The sequence below is a fragment of the Vombatus ursinus genome, unplaced genomic scaffold (genome assembly GCF_900497805.2).
Source record: "Vombatus ursinus unplaced genomic scaffold, bare-nosed wombat genome assembly UNPS02014837.1, whole genome shotgun sequence".
In the NCBI taxonomy this organism is placed as follows: domain Eukaryota; kingdom Metazoa; phylum Chordata; class Mammalia; order Diprotodontia; family Vombatidae; genus Vombatus; species Vombatus ursinus.
Window position 1 is genome coordinate 4,823,192 of NW_020954615.1, and position 20,793 is coordinate 4,843,984.

Sequence of the window (20,793 nt, forward strand, 5' to 3'; positions counted from 1 at the left end):
TTCCTCTTTCTCCCTTCCACCTTTCTTCCCTTTTTTACTTCCCTCCCTCCTTCCTTCCTTCCTTCCTTCCTTTTCTAAAGGGATCCCCAGTGGCTCATACAGTAAATACTTACTACATTTTTTTGTTTGAATTGGACTGAATATACTTTACTGAAGTGCAAAGATTGTTTCCATTTTATTTTTCTGTTTGTTTTATTTTTATAAAAATAAGAACCTCAGAACCTAACACAGGGCTTAGCCCCCAGAAACTGCTCAATATACTTGTGTTATCATAGAAAAAAATGCCTTGAGAGAATGAGGTCCCAGACACCTGGTTTTCAGTAAGGGGAGGGAGGCACGGAAGGGAAGAAGAAAGCTTCTCAGGAACACCAGCAGAACTGATGAGAGCAAGGTCCCTCTGTCACCCACAGATATCTGAGTGTGGGAGACTCAGTGATCTGGTAATTGTCAGAAGAAGCCTAGTTTTCCTAAAGTTAACCCCATCATTTCCTCCCCTCTAGCCTCAGTTTCCCACTCTGTAACAAACAAGGAATTGGATTAAGAGCTCTGTCTGGAGCTCTCCAGCTCTGTGGTCCTGTCTCGTGTCAGGAAGTTACTCAGAGTGATACCCCAGTTGTTTACAGGCAGCTAAAGGGCTCCATTACGAAACTCTGCAGCATTTAAAAACTGAGGAGACCCTGAGTTGAACTTTTTAGTTTAGAAGGAGAAGCTAGGAAGATATAAAGCAGGGGTGCTCTCCAGGCTGCAACATTTGTGATAGGGGGCCCCCCTTCTCATCTTCAGCCACCATGTCTCTAGGCCTTCTGCTTTCTGTACTGGGGCTTGTGGTGCAGACTCAAGGTAAGCTTGCTTGCTCAATTGTTGGCTAGCCTATTTGGTGGAAATGTCCTGGACTGGAAATAAGAAGATGAACTTTAATAACGACAAATAAAAAATTTTGCATATGGCTGCAAAGAATCAATTTCACAAGTACAGATGGGGGGAAGCATAGTGAGACAGCAGTTTTTGTTTTTCTGAAAAAGATCTGAAAGTTTTAGTGGGATGAAATATGAGGCAGTAGTGTGATGTGGTAGTTAAAAGAAAAAAAAAACTAATAGGAGCTTGGGCTGCATCAAAAGAGACAGGATATAAAGGCATCTGTCCAGCTGTCCTCTGTCCTGATCAGAACACATCTTGTGGAGTATTGTGTTCAGATCTTGGTGCCAAAGTTTGGGAAAAACAAAGCAAAACAAAACAAAACCTTGTTGTTCAGTTATGTCCAACTCTTTGTGACTCAATTTGGGTTTTTATTTTTGGCAGAAATATTGGGGTGGTTTGCTCGATCCTTCTCGAGTTCATTTTACAGGTGAGGAAGCTGAGGCAAATAGGGTGAAGTGACTTGCCCAGGGTCACACAGCTAGTAGTGTCTAAGGCCAGATTTGAACTCAGGAAGATGAGTCTTGCTGACTCCAGGCCTTGTACTTTATACACTGTGCCACCTAGTTTCTTGGGATGGGGGTAGGAGGCACAGATGAGCTAAAGAACAAGGAGAAGAAGGCAATCATGATTTCACAGGTCCTTGAATCCTTGCTATATGAGGATTGCTTGAAGCATCTGAAGATGGTTAGCCTGGAGAAGAATTGGAGGTTCTGGATGGTGGTGGTACATATTATATTATATCACATATCATATCATATCATAACATATATCATATCATGTCATATATCATACCATATTAATGTTATGTTTTGTTATGTTGTATTATATCGTGTTATATAAATTATATTATGTTATATCATATTGTGCTATGTCATGTTATATTTATTATATATTATATATATTATCATGGTATGGTATATTGTACTGTATTATATTTCATTGTATTATATTGTATCATGTTATAATTTACATTTAATAGGAATTCACTGAAGGGTGTGGGAGACACTATGTTCACTCCCTCTACCTAAAGGTCTCCTCAAGCCTATGGTCCAGGGCAGGTTTGTTCCTAGGGAGCCTGGCCTTTGATGGCAGGAGAGGCAAGGCTAGGCTTCCTTTTCTCATACTCTGCCCCATGAAATCCCACCAGTAGCAAATATTTAAAGCTTAGGTGTTTTATTTTTGTTTATTTTTATTGTTTTTGTTTCGGGTTCGTGTCTATGTCTTCCCAAAGAGGAGAGTCCACACACACAAAATAAATACTAAACATAAAATATTCACAATGTACATTGAAAGGATGTTATAAACAGACTCAGTAACAGCTAATAGTCTGAAGGGAAGCTGATACTTTAAACGCATCAGAGCATGAAGTGGTTTGCAAGTCTGCTAATGAGACATTTCATATTTTTCCTCAGTTTTGCTCTGTCTCCTTCAAAAGCTTTCTCTTCCAGAAAGCCAGACAAGGGATTTGTCTCCCCCTTTTGCTGATGGTCTTTGTTTCCAATGAATAAACTGTGCCCCTCCTTCCACTCAGTTCATTATAAGGAGCCAAGACCTAAAGACCTTTTGTTCACAAAGTCACTTCCAAGGTTGGACATGCCCACCCCAAGGTCGATGGTCAGTCATCTACTCAGAAAATGAAAGAGAGAACAGAAAAGGCAGTTAGGGGCCTGGACACACAAACTTCTTTAGGAAGTCTCTTTACTCTGGGTACCCGGTGACAACAGTCAACAAGATGCCTTACTGGGAAGGACCGGCCTCTCTGCCACTCTTCACTCAAACTCTTAGACTTTCATGATGTTCCCTGAGAGATCAAAGGAAGAGAGAGCCCCATGGAGACAGTCTCTCTTTTTAGTTGATATAGATAAAAGGAATTCCAGGTACAATGCCAAACACTGCCCTCAGAGAGCTTACAACCTAATGGGGGAAGGCAGTGCACACAAGGAAACTGAAAAGCAAGAGTGTGGGAAGGTACTCAGGGGAGGGATATGTTGGAGAAGTCCAAAGGAGAGCAGCCAGGTGGGAAATGGAGAGATTGCTGGCCTGGGTGCCCTTCTTAAATGCAAGTTGGAGGAGGAGCTCCACCATCCAATCACAATGGCCCCAGAGGCTGAAGGTACTGATAAAGTGGAAGTTCCAGGGCTGGTGCTACCAAGGAAAAACTCAGGATTATTGTTGTCATTCCCACTTACCTTTGGCCCTAGGCAGACATCAGAAGCAGTCAGGGAAGCAAGTGTTGAGTCACTATGTCCCTGGTGTCCTCAGAAGTTTCCAGGAAAGCCTCAGGCACATTATATTGTCTTTATTTTGGTACACCTTGCCCACTCTCTGCAGTAGAGCATAAGTTCCTTGGAGGTCAGGACTGTTTTTTGTTTTTATGGCTTCGTATTCCTGGGGCCTGACACAGAGTAGGCATTACCAAATGCCTATTGAATGACTCTGGGAATGAATTTCCCCAGGAATTATTGACTCTTTTACCCTTTATTGACTTGTAAGGCCCAGTCTGAGGCATGAGCTCTTTCTCTCCTATTATATCTCAGCCTGGTGGTACATCAGGATTAGGAGCAATGGATAGAATGATAGAAATGACAAGAACAATAATGTAATCTACTAGAGGGAAGTGAAATAGTCTATACACAAATATCCACATGGAAAATATATACAAAATAAATGGGATGGAGGGGAAGGGAACAAGCATTAATTAAGCACCTACTGTGTTCCAGACATTTTGTAAATATTATCTCATTTAATCCTTACAACTGTGCTTTTATTATTTTGTAGCTGAGGCAGCCAAGGCATTGAGAGATTAAGTAAGTGACTTTCCCAGAGTCAGGCAGCTAGTAAGTGTCTGAGGCCAGATTTCAACTCAGGTCTTCCTACCTCCACACCCAGTGCTCTAACCATTGTGACACCTAGCTACCTCAGTTACATGACTTCTAGCAATAAATGCGTCTTCATCTCTACTGAATAAAATTAAATTAGAGTCAAATAAAAATGTTTATCAATCACATGACGTTCACAGATTGTATCAAATTGCTAACACTCATCCAGTGGCAAGATTCAAATAGTTCTACCAGTAAAACATTAAATAGCTACATCACCTTGCAGAATCTTTCTGCAATTACAACAGAATGCCACTTGAGTGTGATAAGTATAGTTTTCTTCATGTTCATCAAGAAAAGATAGAAAATAAAGGTTTTCAGCTGGAATTGAGAAGCTACATGGAACAAAAAGATGGAGGTGATGCTTATAAATAGGTTAGGTAATCTCAGAAGGGAAACCATTGGCAGCTGGGAGAGTCCTCCTTTAGAAGACAGATTTTTACTTGAGTTTTAAAGGAATGGGGCAGCTAGGTAGCACAGTGGATAGAATGTCAGGCTTGGAGTCAGGAAGACCTGAGTTCAAATATGGCATCAGGCACATACTAGCTGTGTGACCCTGGCCAAGTCATTTTACCCTGTTCACCTCAGCTTCCTCATCTACAAAACAATCTGGAGAAGGAAATGGCAAAACACCCCAGTATCTGCCAAGAAAACTTCAGATGGGGTCACAAAGAGTCATACATGACTGAAAATGACTGAACAATAAGGACTTGAAGGAATTCAGGTAAAACAAGAGATAGAGGTGAGGAAATGGAGCATTACAGGCATGGAGGAGAGCCAGTGCAGACACAGTAGCTTGACATGGAGAGTTGGGTTTGAGGGACTGAAAGAAGGTCATATAACTGTATCATAGAGCACATTAGAAGACTAAGAGAGAACAGGGGCCAAGTTACAAAGAACTTTAAAGGTCAAACAGAGGAAATAGTTATACTTATGATCCTAAAAATATTAAGAAACTAGGGGAGCTCATCAAGAAGTGGGGTGACATGATAGGGCTCAAACTTGAGAAAAAACCATTTTGGCAACTGAGTAGATGATGGATTCAAGCAAAGGAGAGACCTGTGGCAGAGACAAGCTGTCAGCATGTTGTAGTCACCCAGGAATGAAATAATGAAAGCTTAAAACAGGGTTGTGACTGAGGGGTAAGGGAGAGGAGGACGACCTCTACATGAGCTGTTGTGAAGAAAGGACAAAACTCCTCAACAGATTGGCTATGTGGGGAGTGTGTGGGAGGACTCAAGGAGGACACAAAGCCTTTGAGTCAGAAATTTGCAGAGAACCATGTTGGAGAAGAGAACATTTGGGGGAAAATAGTGAGTTTTGTTTTGAGCCTGTTGAGTTTGAGATGTCCTAGGTACAATTAGTGATGTGTGACTATAGTTTAGGAGAGAGATTAGGGACAGATCTCGGAAACATCTGCATGGAGATGATCATCAAACCTTGTGGGAGCCAATGCAATCACGAAAAGAGATAATAGGGAGGAAGGAAAGAAGAGAGGCCAGGGCAGAGACTTGTGAAACAGTTAGTTATTCAGTTATTCAGGAGAAGGTGATCAACAATGTTAAATGCTGCAGAGACATAATAAAAGGTGAAAATTAATACTACTCAAAATCTGTTATAGATAATTTGGAGTATAGGGAACCTTTGTTTTTTGCTCCAGCATTTATTATAGTCTCTGGTTCATAGTAGGTACTTGATAAGTGCTAGGTGACTTGAATTGATTTTGAGCCCAATTATTCTGATAAACCATACTACTAAGATAGGAAGAGACTGAGACCCAAGGAAAAGAATTCTTTAATGATTAGACCTGCTAGAATGCTAAGAGATTCCTCACCTCTTTGCATTTCTGATCTATAAAGGTCATCAAATCTTGGAGGCTGCTTGAACATGCCCACATTGCCAGTAAAGATTATATTATAAGGTTTTGGAATTTTGAGATTCTCTGGAAGGATTACATGAGATAAAGGACCTGAAAATGTCTGTAATTTTTTAAGGGCTATTCAGATCATGAAGTATCTCAGTTTCTCCATTCTTCAGAAGGAAGTTGGTCACCACATCCTTAACTCAATATCTCTCCTTCCTTTCTAGCAATGACTGTAAGTGAACCGCAGGAATTCAAACAATATGAAGTGGTTTATCCTCAAAAACTACATGTCATGCAAAAAAGACAGATCCAAGAGAGCCCAATGGAGCCTTATGACAACGAGGTAATCACTGGGGATGCCTCTGTGGTGTAGTCATCTCAGCCTGAAAACTGGAAAACATTGCTCCTCCCAAATCAAATTTTCTGGAATGGGTAAAATCTCACAGCTAGATCCCTGAGCCCAAATACCCATTCCATTTGTGCTGCCTGATCTCACTGGACCCCACACTCATATAGTGAGCAACTTCCATAAAATGGCTAATAACAATGCCTTGCATTGATCTAGTTTGTCAAACTTTTCAAACTGTTTTACATTTGCTGTCTCATTTTGTGCTCCCAGCAGGCCTCTGAGATAGGTGCTACCATTTTCTCCATTTTACAGATGAGGAAAATAAGACTAAGAGAGGTTAAGTAAGTTTCCCAGGGTCACATAGTTATGAAGTTGAGAAAAGATTAGAACTCAGGTCTTCCTGACTTACATGTCCAATACTCTAATCTACTCCTCCACAAAAGGTCCCTGACCTTCTTAGGAAGTCTTTACCTCCTTTGATGTGTTATGTCTTCATTTGGGATAGGTGCCTCAGCATGAATGGTGGTACCTAATTGCATGGGTCAACCCATGAGGCTTTGCCCAAGTGAATAATAGACTGCTACGTTATAACACACTTTCCCTGAGCAGCAATCATATGTCTAGAGCTGTGCAAGGTACCACCCCCATGTTTAGTCACTCATTCTTCAAAGGATATACAATTAGCTTTAATCTTTTGCATTTGGTTCTATCCAAACTCCATAAATGTACTTCATTTGAATTCTTTGAATTCCATTCCCAGTCTACTTAAAAACATAAAATTCGTAGGTTGAAATAAGAGTCATGGAGGTGCCTTGTGATAGACAATATATTGTTGGGAAGGCCAAGAAGATCTGGGTTCAAATCCCACTTCTGACACATATTATTCAATTGACTATGGTCAAGTCATTTAAGCTCTCGGAAAATGCCCTAGCAGAGGGGCTTGTAACCTTTATCTTATATAGACCCCTTTGACAATTGGTGAAGACTACAGACCCCCTACTCACAATGTTTTTGAATGCATAAAATAAAATATATGGAATCTTAAAGGAAATCAATGCTATAAAAACACAGTGATTAGTTGCTAGATATCACTGACAGTCATACTTATCAACACAGGGAGACATTTTAATAGTTCATTTTATGCTTAGAGCACAGTCCTGTGGGGCACAAAAAAACAATGGGCTATGAGTCATTTTTAGAACTCTTATATAAGACAATGCAGGATGGATACAACTGGAATTTTTACTGAAGGCAAAGGGAAAGGGAAAGATTTACACATCAAAGAACTGAAAACAGAAGGAGGATATCTACATGAGGTAAAATAATAAACCGGCCAGCTAACACCAGAGGTAAAGCTGATATCTCAAGCTGGAATTTTGCAAACAGACAGATCAAGATAGCACCAGGACTGGAATTAATATCTCAGATTGATTTCACTGACCAGCAAGTTGATATGGCCAGAAGTCTTAATGAAATGGAGACAATACTGAGAAATCTCTTACCATACCAATTATATTTAAATGCAGTTTTCAATCAGTCAACAAGCATTCACTTTTCCATCCAAGTTTACAGAACCCATCTGTGGATGCCCTGCTCTAAGACTTATGTACTAAGTCATTGATGGGTTATGTTCTGCATAGGAGGGATGATGTTTCCACACCGGTGATTTGTCAGGCTGATTAAATGATAAATCCTTCCCGAAAATGGGTTGATAATTTTTGATCTAGTTGTTTTCTGAGGTCTACCCCAGCTTAGAGTCTCACTCATCAATCTAGAAGATTAAAAAGAAAGCTTTTGGTTTGATTGCTGATAATGACTTTTTTGTTTTTCCAGGAAAAATATGAACCTGAGGTGCAATATCAAATTACATTAAATGGGGAAAACATGGTTTTTCAACTACACCAAAACAGGTGAGTCTTGTCATCCAACTTGATTCTTTTAAGTATTAAAATCCATTTTGGATTTCAGAACACATGCCTTCAAACTGAAGGTGGAGGAACTAATGTGGAATGAATGGCAAATCTACTGTCACTTTTATTTTTCATATTGATCTTTTTCCAAGGAGAAATGAAGACTTGGAGATCTCTGGAGAGCCACCAGCTTTAGAGTAGTAGAAAAGAAGAATACCCATAGTGGAAGTTCTGGTATTTTACTTGAGTCAGGAAGATTTGGGTTCAAATCTTGTCTCTGTCATTTACAATGGGAAAGTCCCAACCTCTCTGACTTTCAGTTTCTTTGTCCATAAAATAGTAAATATAGATATAGATACAGATATAGATATAGATATAGATATATCTAAGACATGTTGTAAAGCTCAGAAAGGATAATATATGTTTTGTAAACTTTGAAGTAATATACAAAAGTCAATTTCCTATTATTAAAATTATTATGAATATTTGATTGGGGTCTGGAATTAAAAGGAACCTAGGACTTAAGAAAATAACATGAATTCTGAAGAAAAGGGAAGAGAAGAGAAGTGGGAATGGGGGAAGAAGAATTCCCAAAAGGAGGAGAATGGAATCAGATGCCCACTTCAGAGAATCTGAGTAAGTTTTTGTGTGACCAGAACAAAGGAATAGTGAGCAGATGTAATTGGGTCCATTCCCAGCCTCAGTTGTCTTTGAGGTGGTTGGGAAAAGGGTAGTTTTGGCTTGGAGCCAACTGGGTTTCTTTGTCTATAAAATAATAGCCTTTAATAGGAAGAATCAGAAAGAAAAGTGGGATCTTTCTTTGGCTGGGCGATGAGTAACAACTCAGAGGATCCTACAAGTCCTCCTATAGAAGATTACCCCTGAGCAATGTATTGGAGGGAACTGGGGTCTCCAAGAGACGAAAGCCAGGAGAGTGTGCATTCTAGGCAAGGCTGACTTGTACAACCTTTGCAAAGTCATGGAGGGAGAAGGAGGCAGGATATAGTCACATATGGACAACAGTAAGCAATCCAGTACATTAAAGGAAGCAATGTGAAGCCAGTCTAGAAGATCAGTTGTAGCCAGATTGTTAAGGCCTTTTCAATACCTGACAGAGGAGGTTGTATTTTATCCTCAAGGAAATAAAAATCTAATAAAACTTTTTGATAATGAGCTAGGCTTGGTTGGATCTGTGCTTTAGTAATATCAATTTAACAACTGTATGGATGATTCATAAGAGAAGGAAGAAACTGGAAACAGGGAAATCAGTTAGGAGGAGGCTGTTAAAATAATTCAGTTGAAAAGAAATGAGGAAGTCAGTAGCTGTGGATAGAGTGAAAAGAAGCATAGGGAAGAGAGATTACAGAGAGAATATTAGCAAGATTTAGCATCTCTAGGGAATAGAAATTCCGAGCTGAAAAAGACCTAAGAGTTCTACTCCCTCATTTTATGGATGGAGGGTCCTAAGATTCAGAGAAAATAGTGACTTGTAAATGGAGGGATATAATTTGAAGTCTGGAACTTTTACTCAATTCTGTGCTGGACAGAAGTAAGAATTCTTGCTTTGGGTGAAGACTAGACTAGGTGACCTTTGGATTTTCATCAAACTCTAAGGTTCTGTGACTCTGTGAAAACTACGTAGAGACAAGTTAGGGGACAGATTTTTCCCTAGTTAACCTTGGTTTTGACTCTATCATTAGTCACTGCTGACTTCTTTTTCTTCTCAGTGACCTCCTATCTCCACGCTACACAGAAACATATTACTCATCTGACGGAAAGAAGATCACCACCAGTCCTGAGGCCACGGTAGCTATGAAGGTTTATCTGGGCCACTTCTGTGATTCATTGTGTTTTACTGACAGTCATACATATACTGTCTAGGGCACAGTTTCCTGGAATTTGATTTTGTCCTGGAAACAATAAGGAAGCTTCTTGAGCAAGAAAGACATGGTTAGAGCTATAGTGACAAGAAATTCTTGTTAGGACTTAATGAGATGGTTGAACTTAGTGGCTTCTCAGACCTCTTCCAGTTCTTTCTTATGATTACCTGACCAAAGGAGGAGGGGGCAGGGAGCCAGAAATGAATATTTAGTAGAATAAAATTGTCATCCTCAATGCAAAATATCCTATAGCCCAATCAGGGAATTTTGAAGATCACTCTCCAGGAATAAGATTATGCAGAAGGAGCCATTCAGTTTACTCTCCATATCCCAATGGCTATATCAGTCAATAAACCAACAAGCATTTATAAAGCACCTATTATGTGTCAAGCACTCTGACAAATGATGAGAGTGCATGTACAAAAAAATCAAGCAATCCTTATTTTCTATGGTCTTGGCATTCCATGCAGAGAAGTAGCCTAGGCTGAGTAATATTGAGTGTGGAAAGTACTAAATGTGGGCCCTGATCCCAAGCTGCCAAAGAGTTTGTTCCATATGATAAGAGTGGAGAAGGAAGGATCCCAGGAGCTAGAGAGGGTGATGAGACTCTGAGAAGTGTAGGATCCAGAAACAGACTTCACAAATTTCACTGATAATGCACTTAAACTCATAGAGGCCAACTTTTGGAAAACCTGACCAAAAGTGAACATTTTTTTCCCTTTGAAGTAATATGTTTATTACAGCCTTGGGAATTTGCTTCACACTGAGTCTATCCAGGAGACCAGGATGATCTTGGAGACACATGAAGTTTGGGGGCAGAGCAGAGGGTAGGAGATTATAGTGGAAAGACCCTTGGTGATATTTAAACCCAGGTCCCAAAAGACCTGGATTTAAATCTTGACTCAGATACTTATAACCTTGGGTAAGTCACTTCCTTTTTTTTCCACCTGTTTTTTGTAAAACGATGGAGATTGAACCACAGAGATACTTACTGGCATGAAAACTATGATCCTATGACCTATGAGACCTTGGACATCAGTCATTTCACCTCTCCAGGTCTCAGTTTATTCATCTGTAAAACTAAGGGGTTGGACCAAATACCATGAAAGGTTTAGTTGTATGGCTAGGAGCTGGACATGGGATTCCATTGGCAGAGATGAAGAAACTGCTTCAACCGATGAAGGGTGCAACCCTCACTGCATATTATTGTTTAAAGGAGCTGCCCAGAGCAGTGAGGTGGACTTGTCCAGGATCATACTTTCAATTTGTGCCAGAAGCAGGACTTCTCAGTGACCTCTAGGCTAGTTCTCTGTCCACTAGACCATGCTGGTTCTTAAGCCCAGCTTGAAAGGTTCAGCTCCAAAATCTTATATCCTTAACATGAATTGTCTTTTCTTTTCCTTTTTTTTTTTTTGGAGAGGCAATTGGGCTTAGGTGACTTGCTCAGGGTCACACATTTAGTGTCAAGTGTCTGAGGCCATATTTAAACACAGGTCCTCCTGACTCCAATTTTCTTTATTGGAACAATGCATTGTAATTTTGGAACATCAGCAATAAATGTGAATGCCTCTGGTCATTCTGAGCTGAAGCATTCTGAGAAATGTTGTATGGCCCCCATGGGAGTGGGATGCAGGCTTGCAGTTAAGTCGAATTTATGGACAGCAGTGGTGAGGATGTCAACTGGTATCTGGAGGGCCAAGAATTAAGACTGTGTGCTAAGATAGAGACAGAAGCTTGGGCCACCAGTGCACATTTGTGGTTTCCTGCAATGAAAACTGTTCATTCACAATCTATTCCACTCCTTTCCTCTCCAGGAACGCTGTTATTACCAAGGTCACATCTTGAATGAGAAAGACTCTGTGGCCAGCCTCAGTCTGTGTGGGGGGCTGAGGTGAGAACCTCCAACAGTCAGGCTCAGCACTGCTGCAAGCCCTAGTCCAACAAGCATTTATTAAACACTTACTGTGTGAAAAGCACTGTACTAAAATAGAAAGCAGTCCCTGCCTTCTTCGAGCTGCTCACATCTAATTTTTTATATCCTTCTGGCTTGTCTTCCTCCATAAAATGTAAACTCCTGAGCTCAGATTTTCATTTTTTACTAGTATTCCCAGTGAATGGCACAAAGCAGGTGCTTAATAAATGTTTATTGATTAACGATTGAGGCAGAGAAAAGGGTGGAGTTACAACATATGAACCATATATTATATATGTGTGACATATTATAAATATATAGCATATATAAATATATAGCATACAATCATATATGTATAATATATAATATATAATTATTCTATATGTCATACATGAATGACGTATATAACTATATGATTCTATATCATGTATATGATATAGAATCATGTTATTATTTTATGCCAGATAGGAATATCATTATATGTGTGCATATGATATATTTTATTTAGTACATATCATTTATTAATATAACTTTCAGTTTTCCATAGACAGGACCCTAATTAATGAGATTTGTTAACTCCACTTAAAGACCCTGGCTATTACCTGAGTTGGACAACCTGGGTTTTGCCCTAGGACATCAGAATTTAGAGAGAAGAGTGGATAATAAGCTACTGTTCCTTCAATCAGTAGAAACAACTAAGTTTAGTTAACAGGAATCATTTGCTAAAATAGGAAGCAACAGGATGGACAGCTCCCTCCCATCTGTTAACTTCCTCCCATTATGACCAACCACAAAACCTAAGAAGCTGTCCCCAGACTCAATACTGCCTTAACAGGAGCCTCCTAGAAAAGGCCATAGTGTCTTTCCCCTACTGAAGCCTTGTATCCCAGGCTTTGAATTCTCTACCCTCCTCCTCCCCCTCCTCCTCCTCCTCCTTCTCCTCCTTCTCCTCCTCCTCCTCCTCCTCCTCCTCCTCCTCCTCCCCTCCTCCTCCTCCTTCTCCTTCTCCTCCTCTTCCTCCCTCCCTCCCTCCTCCTTCCTCCCTCTTCTCTTCCTCCCTCCCCTCCTCCTTCCCCTCTTCTAATGAATACATTTTTAAAACTTGGCCTGAGGGAGCCTTCTGTCCTGTTTGCACCTGGCATGTGATATGATGCCTCACCTTTGGTTCTTGGCTTGCTGTTTGCATCTCTATTAAAGAAGCCAGCCTTGCATTCTTTCCTCTCCTATCTCCCAGGGGCTTCTTCAAGCACCGTAATCAAAGCTACCTAATAGAGCCTCTGAAAGGTGGCAAGAAAGAGGCACATGCCATCCTGAAATATGACTATGTGGACCCCACAAACCAGACCTGTGGAGTAAAGAGCTCAGACCAGAAGCACATCCTCACCCGGAACCCTAGAGCAATCTCTGACCTAAATGTGAGCCCACCTTTCATAATGAGATATTCATATGTCCCTCACCCTCTCCCCACAATGGCCTCTTCAGCATTGTGTTGTGTTTTTTTTTGTTTGTTTGTTTGTTTTTAACAACCCAGATGGTAGTTCTATGAAATGCTGGCTATTTGAATGACTTCTGAGGGTTGTTTTGCCCCGACTCATTTCTCATCTTCTGAGTCCCTTCCCACTTAATATCAATATAGATATTCATCAGATCAATAATTCATATTTTGAGTCTTTCTTTCAATTTGTTTGTTCTTAATACCAACAGAATTTTCTTACATCTCCAAAATATATCAGACTTTTCTTGGTCCTGGATAAAGCTTTTGTAAGTATAAAGATATTAATGTTTCTTAGCCAACTTTGACCAGCGTCCTCATTAAGAATCAACAGTGTGGTATATAGTAATGAGAAGGGCTAACGTTTTAATCTTTATAAGAGGAATAGTGGAACAGAATACAAAGATTATTGAGATAAAGATTGTGATTTCATTGGTAAAGAGAACTCCCAGATGAAGAGACTCCATTTACCAATGCAGGTAAATCTAATCACTCCAATCTATATAGTCTGAAAGCTCCCCAAGCTTTAGTAGGTCAAGTGCCTCACCCAGGGTCCCACAGCTGTATATGTCAGAGTTGAAACTTGAGCACAGGTCTTTCTGGATACAAAGTCAGTTCTTTATACTTTACAGGACATTACAACATTATATTCCCAGGAAGTTATAGCACAGTGATACTTTGCCATGCTCAGAACACATCCGACTGCTGGGTTGCATTCTCACTCTCAAGTCCAGCAAGGACATTAACAAACTGAGCAGCTTTCAGCAGAGAGTGAGGAGGATGGGGAAGAGCCTGGAGTTCCTTCTATGTGAGAAACAATTGAAATAACCGGGGGTGTTTATCCTGGAGAAGAAGGCAGAGGAGGGATGAACACTGTTATACAAGAGAGGCATTCAATTGATCTGGTTCAGCTGACCCCAGAGTTGCAGAACCAGGAGCAGTGGATGGAAAGGGACCAATTTAGGCCAGATCTCACAAAGTAGCTCCAAACAATTAGAGCTGAGTGGAATGAGCTGCCTAAAGGCATGAAGGCATCACCCTTATGGAAGGTCTTCCAGCCTGGATGATCCCTTAACAAGTGTCTTGTAGGAGGATTGTTTTTTTCAGGTATGGCTTGGGCTCAGTGGCTCCAAAGTTCCTTCTAATGGAGATTATATGATTCTGTGATGTTTTGTTCTTCAATTGACAACTAGTGTCACATTATTTGAGCTATTATTGTTTCTAAAAAAAAATTGAATGGTCGTTCCTTTGCAAATACAAAATCAAGAGTTTCTTGAAATTTCAACTTTCCAATAGTAAAAGAGTCAGGATTTAACTCTTTCCAGTCCTCATGAGAACTACAGAAACCAATCTCTATAATGGGGAACATGGGAGTGGGCGATATGGGCTAATTAATTCATGACTTTTGAAATATTTAGAAGAATCAAATATAATCCCTTGACCGCTGAGTTTTCAAATATATGAAAGTATATTATCTCTTTCAAAAATACTAATTGGTTTTTTTAATAATAAAACTCTATTCCAATATAGAGAGGTTGAACTGAAAGAGACATCTACATTATTCTAGCCCCTATTGGATGGATGAAAATAGTGATGACTTGGAAATACAAGTGAATTTCATAGGATCAATAGTCCAATATACTCAAAAATTCAACCACAATTTATCGTTAAGCACTTACTGTGGGCAGAATGCTGTGCTAGGGCAAAGGGGGGAGGAGTATAAAGTTTAGCTAAGTCATGGTTCCTGCCTTCATAGAGTTTACATTTTAGCTAACAGAAACTCATTCTGCAGCTCAGTAGAGGTATAGAGATGAGATAGCACAAGCAGGACAGAGAATAGTTCAGTTTGACTGGAACACACAGTAGAGTGTGACGACTAGAATAATATGACCCAAGACTAGGATACAATGGTTGGACATTGTATGCTATGTGTGTTGGACTAGGGCTTTAGCTAGAAATTGGAGTTAGTGTCAGCAAGTTATCTCAGTCATGTCTGACTCTTCATGACCTCATTTGGGGTTTTCTTGGCAGAAACTAGAGTGGTTTACATTTCCTTCTCCAGCTCATTTTACAGATGAGGAAACTGAGGCAAATAGGGTGAAGTGATCTGCCCATGGTCACACTGCTAATAAGTGTCTGAGGCCAGATTTGAACTAAAGAAGATGAGTTGTCCGGACTCTAGACCCAACACTCCATCAACTATGCCTCCTAGCTGCCCTTCAGACACCTGATAACTGTGTGATTCTAGACAAGTCAACTTAACCTCTCTGACTTAGTTTCTTCATTTGTAAAAGGAGGAAGGTGAGGGATTTAAGGGTTGGCTGGAGTTGGGAGTAAATAACACCTCTGTGCCTTTCAGCTCTAAGTCTATGGTCCTATAGTTTATGAGCCAGGGGCAGCTAGATCTCACCATGGATAAAGTGCTGGTCCTGGAGTCCAGAGGCCTCAACTTGCTGAGTTCATTCCAGCCTCAAATACTTACTAACTGTGTGACCATGGACAAGTCACTTTACCCTCCTTGCCTCAGTTCCTCATCTGTAAAACGAGCTGGAGAAGGAAACTGTAAACCACTCCAATATCTCTGCCAAGAAAACCACAAATGATGTCATGAAGAGGTAGAAGCAACTGAAACAAGTGAACAACAAAAAGCTATGATCCGATGGATAGGATGAAGCCAGACTGTGAAAAGCCTTGAATCCCAAGTAGAAACTTTACTTGGGGGACAATAGGAAGACCTAGTCCATTGTATCCCTCCCTCCTCTTTGGTATCTTCTTTTCATTGTTGTGTTAATCATGATTTTACCTATTCTATTTTTAGTATGATATGCACAAAGGAAATCAGACCTCAATAAGAAATTTTCTTTTCAATGTGGTCAACCTCCTCAATGTGGTGAGTTTCCCCTCCCCTGGGTAAGTTGTCTCCATATTGGATTCTGGGATTTTCTGATGAATATCTGACCAAGAAGGGAGAACCCAAGAAGAAGAATTTAATAGAATCAAGGAGTCTGTCTCAGTCTCCTATTACCTATCCAGGGCATTTTGAAACAACTATCCTTGGAAGAAGGTGCAGAAGACACCATTCAATTTTACCCAAATATTTCAATGACTCTATCATTTAATATATCAGCAAGCCTTTAATAAGCACCTGTAATGTGTCTGACAATGTGATAAACTATGGGAATGCACATGTAAAGAAGGATGAGAGCAAATGAGGATTTATTAAGCACCTACTATGTACCAGGTACTGTACTAAGTGCTTTGTAAATATTATCTCATTTGATCCTCAAAATCAGCCTGGGAGGCCAGTGTATTTGCTATCACCATTTAAGAAAATTGAGGCAAAATTGACCCACTATGCCCTTATTCTGTCCCAATTCATGTACTGTCATCTAAGGCTGAAGGAAGCCACACAATTATGCTAACTGAGCTGCAGGGTCATAGTTAACCATCTATAATCTCAATTTAACCTTCCTTGCCACTTATTCTTTCCTAATTGCTCGTCTTTAGTGAAAAATAGAGGCTATTTGGCATGAGCTTTGCAGTGTCCCTTATTCTGTCCCTCAAAACCACTTGATTCTGTCTTCCACTCACTTCTCTGTCTCTGTTTTCTGAGGAAGATGTGTTACTTCTCCAAAGTTAAACAGTATGTGTTCATGCACATATGTATGCATAAATGTATGTGTACATATATGTATCATATGGTATGCATATACTGTACATGTTTCATATGTATATGTAATAAACACATATTATGATAAGAAAAACTGGGGCAAACAGAGATTAAGTGACTGGCCCAGAATCACACAGATAGTTAGTGTCTGAAATCAAATTAGAGCCCTGATCTTCCTGGCTCCAGGCCCAATGCTGTATCTACTGCACCACCTGGCTTTCTTCATCCAAATGATAAAACAATCTCTACTCTCAATGATCTCAATGGTATGAGCATCCCCACACATGACCCATATACCCCCAAGACTGAGAGCATTACCTACAGACATAATTTCATTATTCACTGCAATTATTAATAATGTACTAAATATGTATATAGTCAGTAATAATTGACATTATTTACATAGCATTTTATGTTTTGCTAGACACTGTAGATTCCTTCTCTTACCTAATGCACACAGCAGCAGCCTTGCAAGGCCAGCCACTTGTCCAGAGAGCATCACCCCCAAAGCATTTTCTGCTTCCTCAAATGACTTTATATGCACTAATGTTTATAAGTGTCTCACCCTTTACCCCAACACCAGGAGAAGGTCGGCTCTTGGAAACAAGGTCTGTTTTTTTTTTGTTTTTGTTCCTGTTTTGCCTTTGGAACCCCAACTCCCAGTTTGGGGCTTTCTGAGTAGTTTTGCTCAATTAATCCACAAGTATTTATTAAATACCTGCTGTATGCCATAGCTATGCTGGACTCTGGGAATACAAAAGAAAAAGTTCATCCCAATGGGAAATAAAACAAGTAGCTAGATCAAATTTATTGCATAATTATAGTTAATAAATGGAAATCTAACCAAGCGTGTTAAATACAATATAGTTTGGAAGGCAGGGCATGAGCAGTGGGGTGGGGGTGGGATCACAGAAGGCTGCATGTCGAAGAAGATGGTATGTGAACTGTATCATGGGGGTAAAGAGGGAGTGCACTTTCAGGCATGTGGATCAGTGCAAAGACTTGGAGAGAGAAGATAGAGAGTCGTGTGTAAGGAACAGAAAACAAACAAAGAAAAAACTAAGACCATGGGTGAGGGCCGGGGAGAGAGAGGGAAACAAAGAGAGAGACAGAAACAGAGAAATGATTGGGATTTGCCGAAAACTTCTTTAAAATGATAAGAATCCAATGGCTCAATTCAACGATTTCAGTTTCTCTGTCCACTTAGAGATAGGAAGCCAGCTACCACCATACAGGCTGAAGGCAACTTTTTTTTCCATTTTCCCTGATGCTTGTTTTCAATGGGACAGGTTGCCCATGATTTGTGGATGCCCAGATCTGTGGAAATAGGTGAGTCCCCTGGCTTCTCAGTCCTAAATTCTTCACTCTTTCCACAGATCTATAATACCTTGGATGTTCACGTGGCCTTGGTGGGCATGGAGATCTGGTCAGATACTGATAAGATTAAGGTGGTACCACATGCACAGAGTACCTTCAACAAATTCTTGAACTGGCACAGCGGATGGAAGGGAAAGAAGCATGACCATGCTCAGCTGCTCAGGTGAGGGCGGATTGTGTCAGGGCTGCTCAGAGATGACAAGCCCCACCCCCACAGGGCTTCTCTCCAATCCTTCACAATGCCTCTTATTCTGACATTTGAACCTCCTCTCTTTGGGTTTGGAAGACTTAGCAGAATGAATGGGAAGGGGATGTTACCTTCAGGTGTGGAATCCTAGGAGGCCTCTATCATGAGCATCACAGTGACTCCTGGGGGCTGGGCTTCTGAGGTTACCATGACTCTTGGGGCTTGTGTTCAGAGGGCAGGAGGGTCCTAAATATGCCTATAACTTTTGAGATGGCACAGGATTTTGAAATCTAGATGAGGAAAGGTCCAATGACTTGCTCAAAATCATGTCGGAAGTAATCAACAGAGGGAAGATTTGAATCCAGGTTCGGTCCCATGATTCTAAAGTTAATGCCCTTCCATTACACCCCATTGCCTTATCAATTACCCTGTGGATGACCAGGAGGTATGGGAGAAAGGACAATGAATGTAGAGTTATAGAACCTGGTTTCCACTCTTACCTCTAATGGTTACTACCTTTGTGATAATGAATAAGTCACTTAAATTTGCTGGGCCTCCCTCATCTATTTCATCAGCATCATCATCATATATCACCATCAGCTAACATGTATGTAGCACCTACCATGTGCCAGACACTGGGGCTAAGTTCTTTACAACCGTTATCTCATTTGATCCTCACAACACCCCTGGTGGGTAGGTGCTATTATTATCTCCATTTTGTAGATGACAAAACTGAGACAAACAGAGGTTTAAGTCACTTGCCCAAAATCATAGAGTTAGTAGATTTTTGAGGTCCAATTTGAACTCAGGTCTTCCTGACTCCAGCCCCAGTGTTCTAGTCATCATGCCACATAAGTACAACATGCTGTTATGGGAAATACTGTACAGGAGGAAGAATAGGAGACACTAAAGATCTGGGTTCTTTTATTAACTGTATGGGCTTTGTACAAGTCATTTAATGTCTACAAATCTCAATTTTCTCGTCTGTAAAATGGAATTAACTATGGCTGTACTAATTACTTCACTTGACTGTTGGGTGCAATAAGCACTTGGTAAACCAGTGTTACCAGAAATAGGAGAAATTTTTGGTGAAACACACACACGCACACACATCTTTACCTATCTCTGTATGTCTTTTCTTGTTTCCTTTCTCTGTCCCTCCTTTCTTTTTTTCCTTATTTTCTCTCTCCCTCGTTCCCTCCCTCCCTTTCTTCTTTTCTCTTTCTTCCTTCAATCCTCCTTACCTCTCTTCTTTCTTTCCTTTCTTCCTTTCTCTCTTTCTCCCCTTCTCCCTTCCTTCCTTCCTTCCTTCCTTCCTTCCTTCCTTCCTTCCTTCCTTTCTTTCTTTCTTTCTTTCTTTCTTTCTTTCTTTCTTTCTTTCTTTCTTTCTTTCTTTCTTTCTTTCTTTCTTTCTTTCTTTCTTTCTTTCTTTCTTTCTTTCTTTCTTTCTCTCTCTCTCTTTCTTTCTTTCTTTCTTCTATCTTATTTTCCTAATTTTCTTTCTCCCTCTCTGTTTCCTTTTTTCTTCCTTCTTTCCTTCATCTTTCCTCCTCCTCCTCCCCCCCCCCCCCCCCCCCCCCCCCCCCCCCCCCCCCCCCCCTCCTTCTTCTTCTTCTTCTTCTTCTTCTTCTTCTTCTTCTTCTTCTTCTTCTTCTTCTTCTTCTTCTTCTTCTCTCTCATACTAGATATATACAGAGTAGATAGGAGGTAATTTTAGAGGGAAGGCATTAGCAGTAGAGACAGAGTGAGAGGCTTGTGGTTCTTGCAGAAGATGGAATTTGAGAGTTGAAGAAAGAAAACCAGGTAAACCAGAGCTGGGAGAGACCTTGGAAGCCATTTAATGCAACCACCCCATTTTAAAGATGAAGAAAGGGGAGAGATCTGGAGTCAGGAGATGCAATGGTTTACCTAATGTCACATAGATAGTAAATGGCAGGTCAAGTCAACACCTCCTGTCTCGGCCTCAGTTTTCCTCTAGAAAATAACTGGATGAAATGACCTCCATATTCCCTCCATGCTTTGCCATCCTAAAATCTGTGTTCTTCTGCTCAAATAAGTTTGAAATAAGTAAATAGTCTTAGAGTCAAGGATGGTCATGTGCACATCTGTCTCTTTTTACACAGTGGAATTGCCTTCAGCAAAAAACAAGTGGGATCTGGGGCCTCAAACTCCATGTGCAGTTTACGTTCTGTTGCAGTGATTGAGGTTCGTATATGGTGGGAGTCTCAGTGGTTGTTTATTGTGGTCCTTATCAGAGCCATGTCTGCAAAAAGTAGGTACTTGGTCATTATTTGTGGAAGGAAGGAAGGAAGGAAGGAAGGAAGGAAGGAAGGAAGGAAGGAAGGAAGGAAGGAA

General features: G+C 40.4%; 1 protein-coding gene across 1 annotated transcript in view; it reads left to right on the plus strand.

The window, feature by feature from the left end:
• The first annotated feature begins 767 nt into the window (after positions 1-767).
• The window catches only part of ADAMDEC1 (ADAM like decysin 1), a 31,297-nt gene continuing 11,271 nt past the window's right edge, over positions 768-20,793 (plus strand). Inside the window, exons 1-10 of the mRNA XM_027840029.1 lie at positions 768-840; positions 5,886-6,004; positions 7,844-7,920; positions 9,648-9,726; positions 11,615-11,691; positions 12,947-13,127; positions 13,417-13,473; positions 16,023-16,094; positions 18,251-18,414; positions 20,562-20,643. Of these exons, the coding sequence (XP_027695830.1) occupies positions 789-840; positions 5,886-6,004; positions 7,844-7,920; positions 9,648-9,726; positions 11,615-11,691; positions 12,947-13,127; positions 13,417-13,473; positions 16,023-16,094; positions 18,251-18,414; positions 20,562-20,643 (960 nt within the window). The 5' untranslated portion in view covers positions 768-788. The remainder of the gene's footprint in view (positions 841-5,885; positions 6,005-7,843; positions 7,921-9,647; positions 9,727-11,614; positions 11,692-12,946; positions 13,128-13,416; positions 13,474-16,022; positions 16,095-18,250; positions 18,415-20,561; positions 20,644-20,793) is intronic.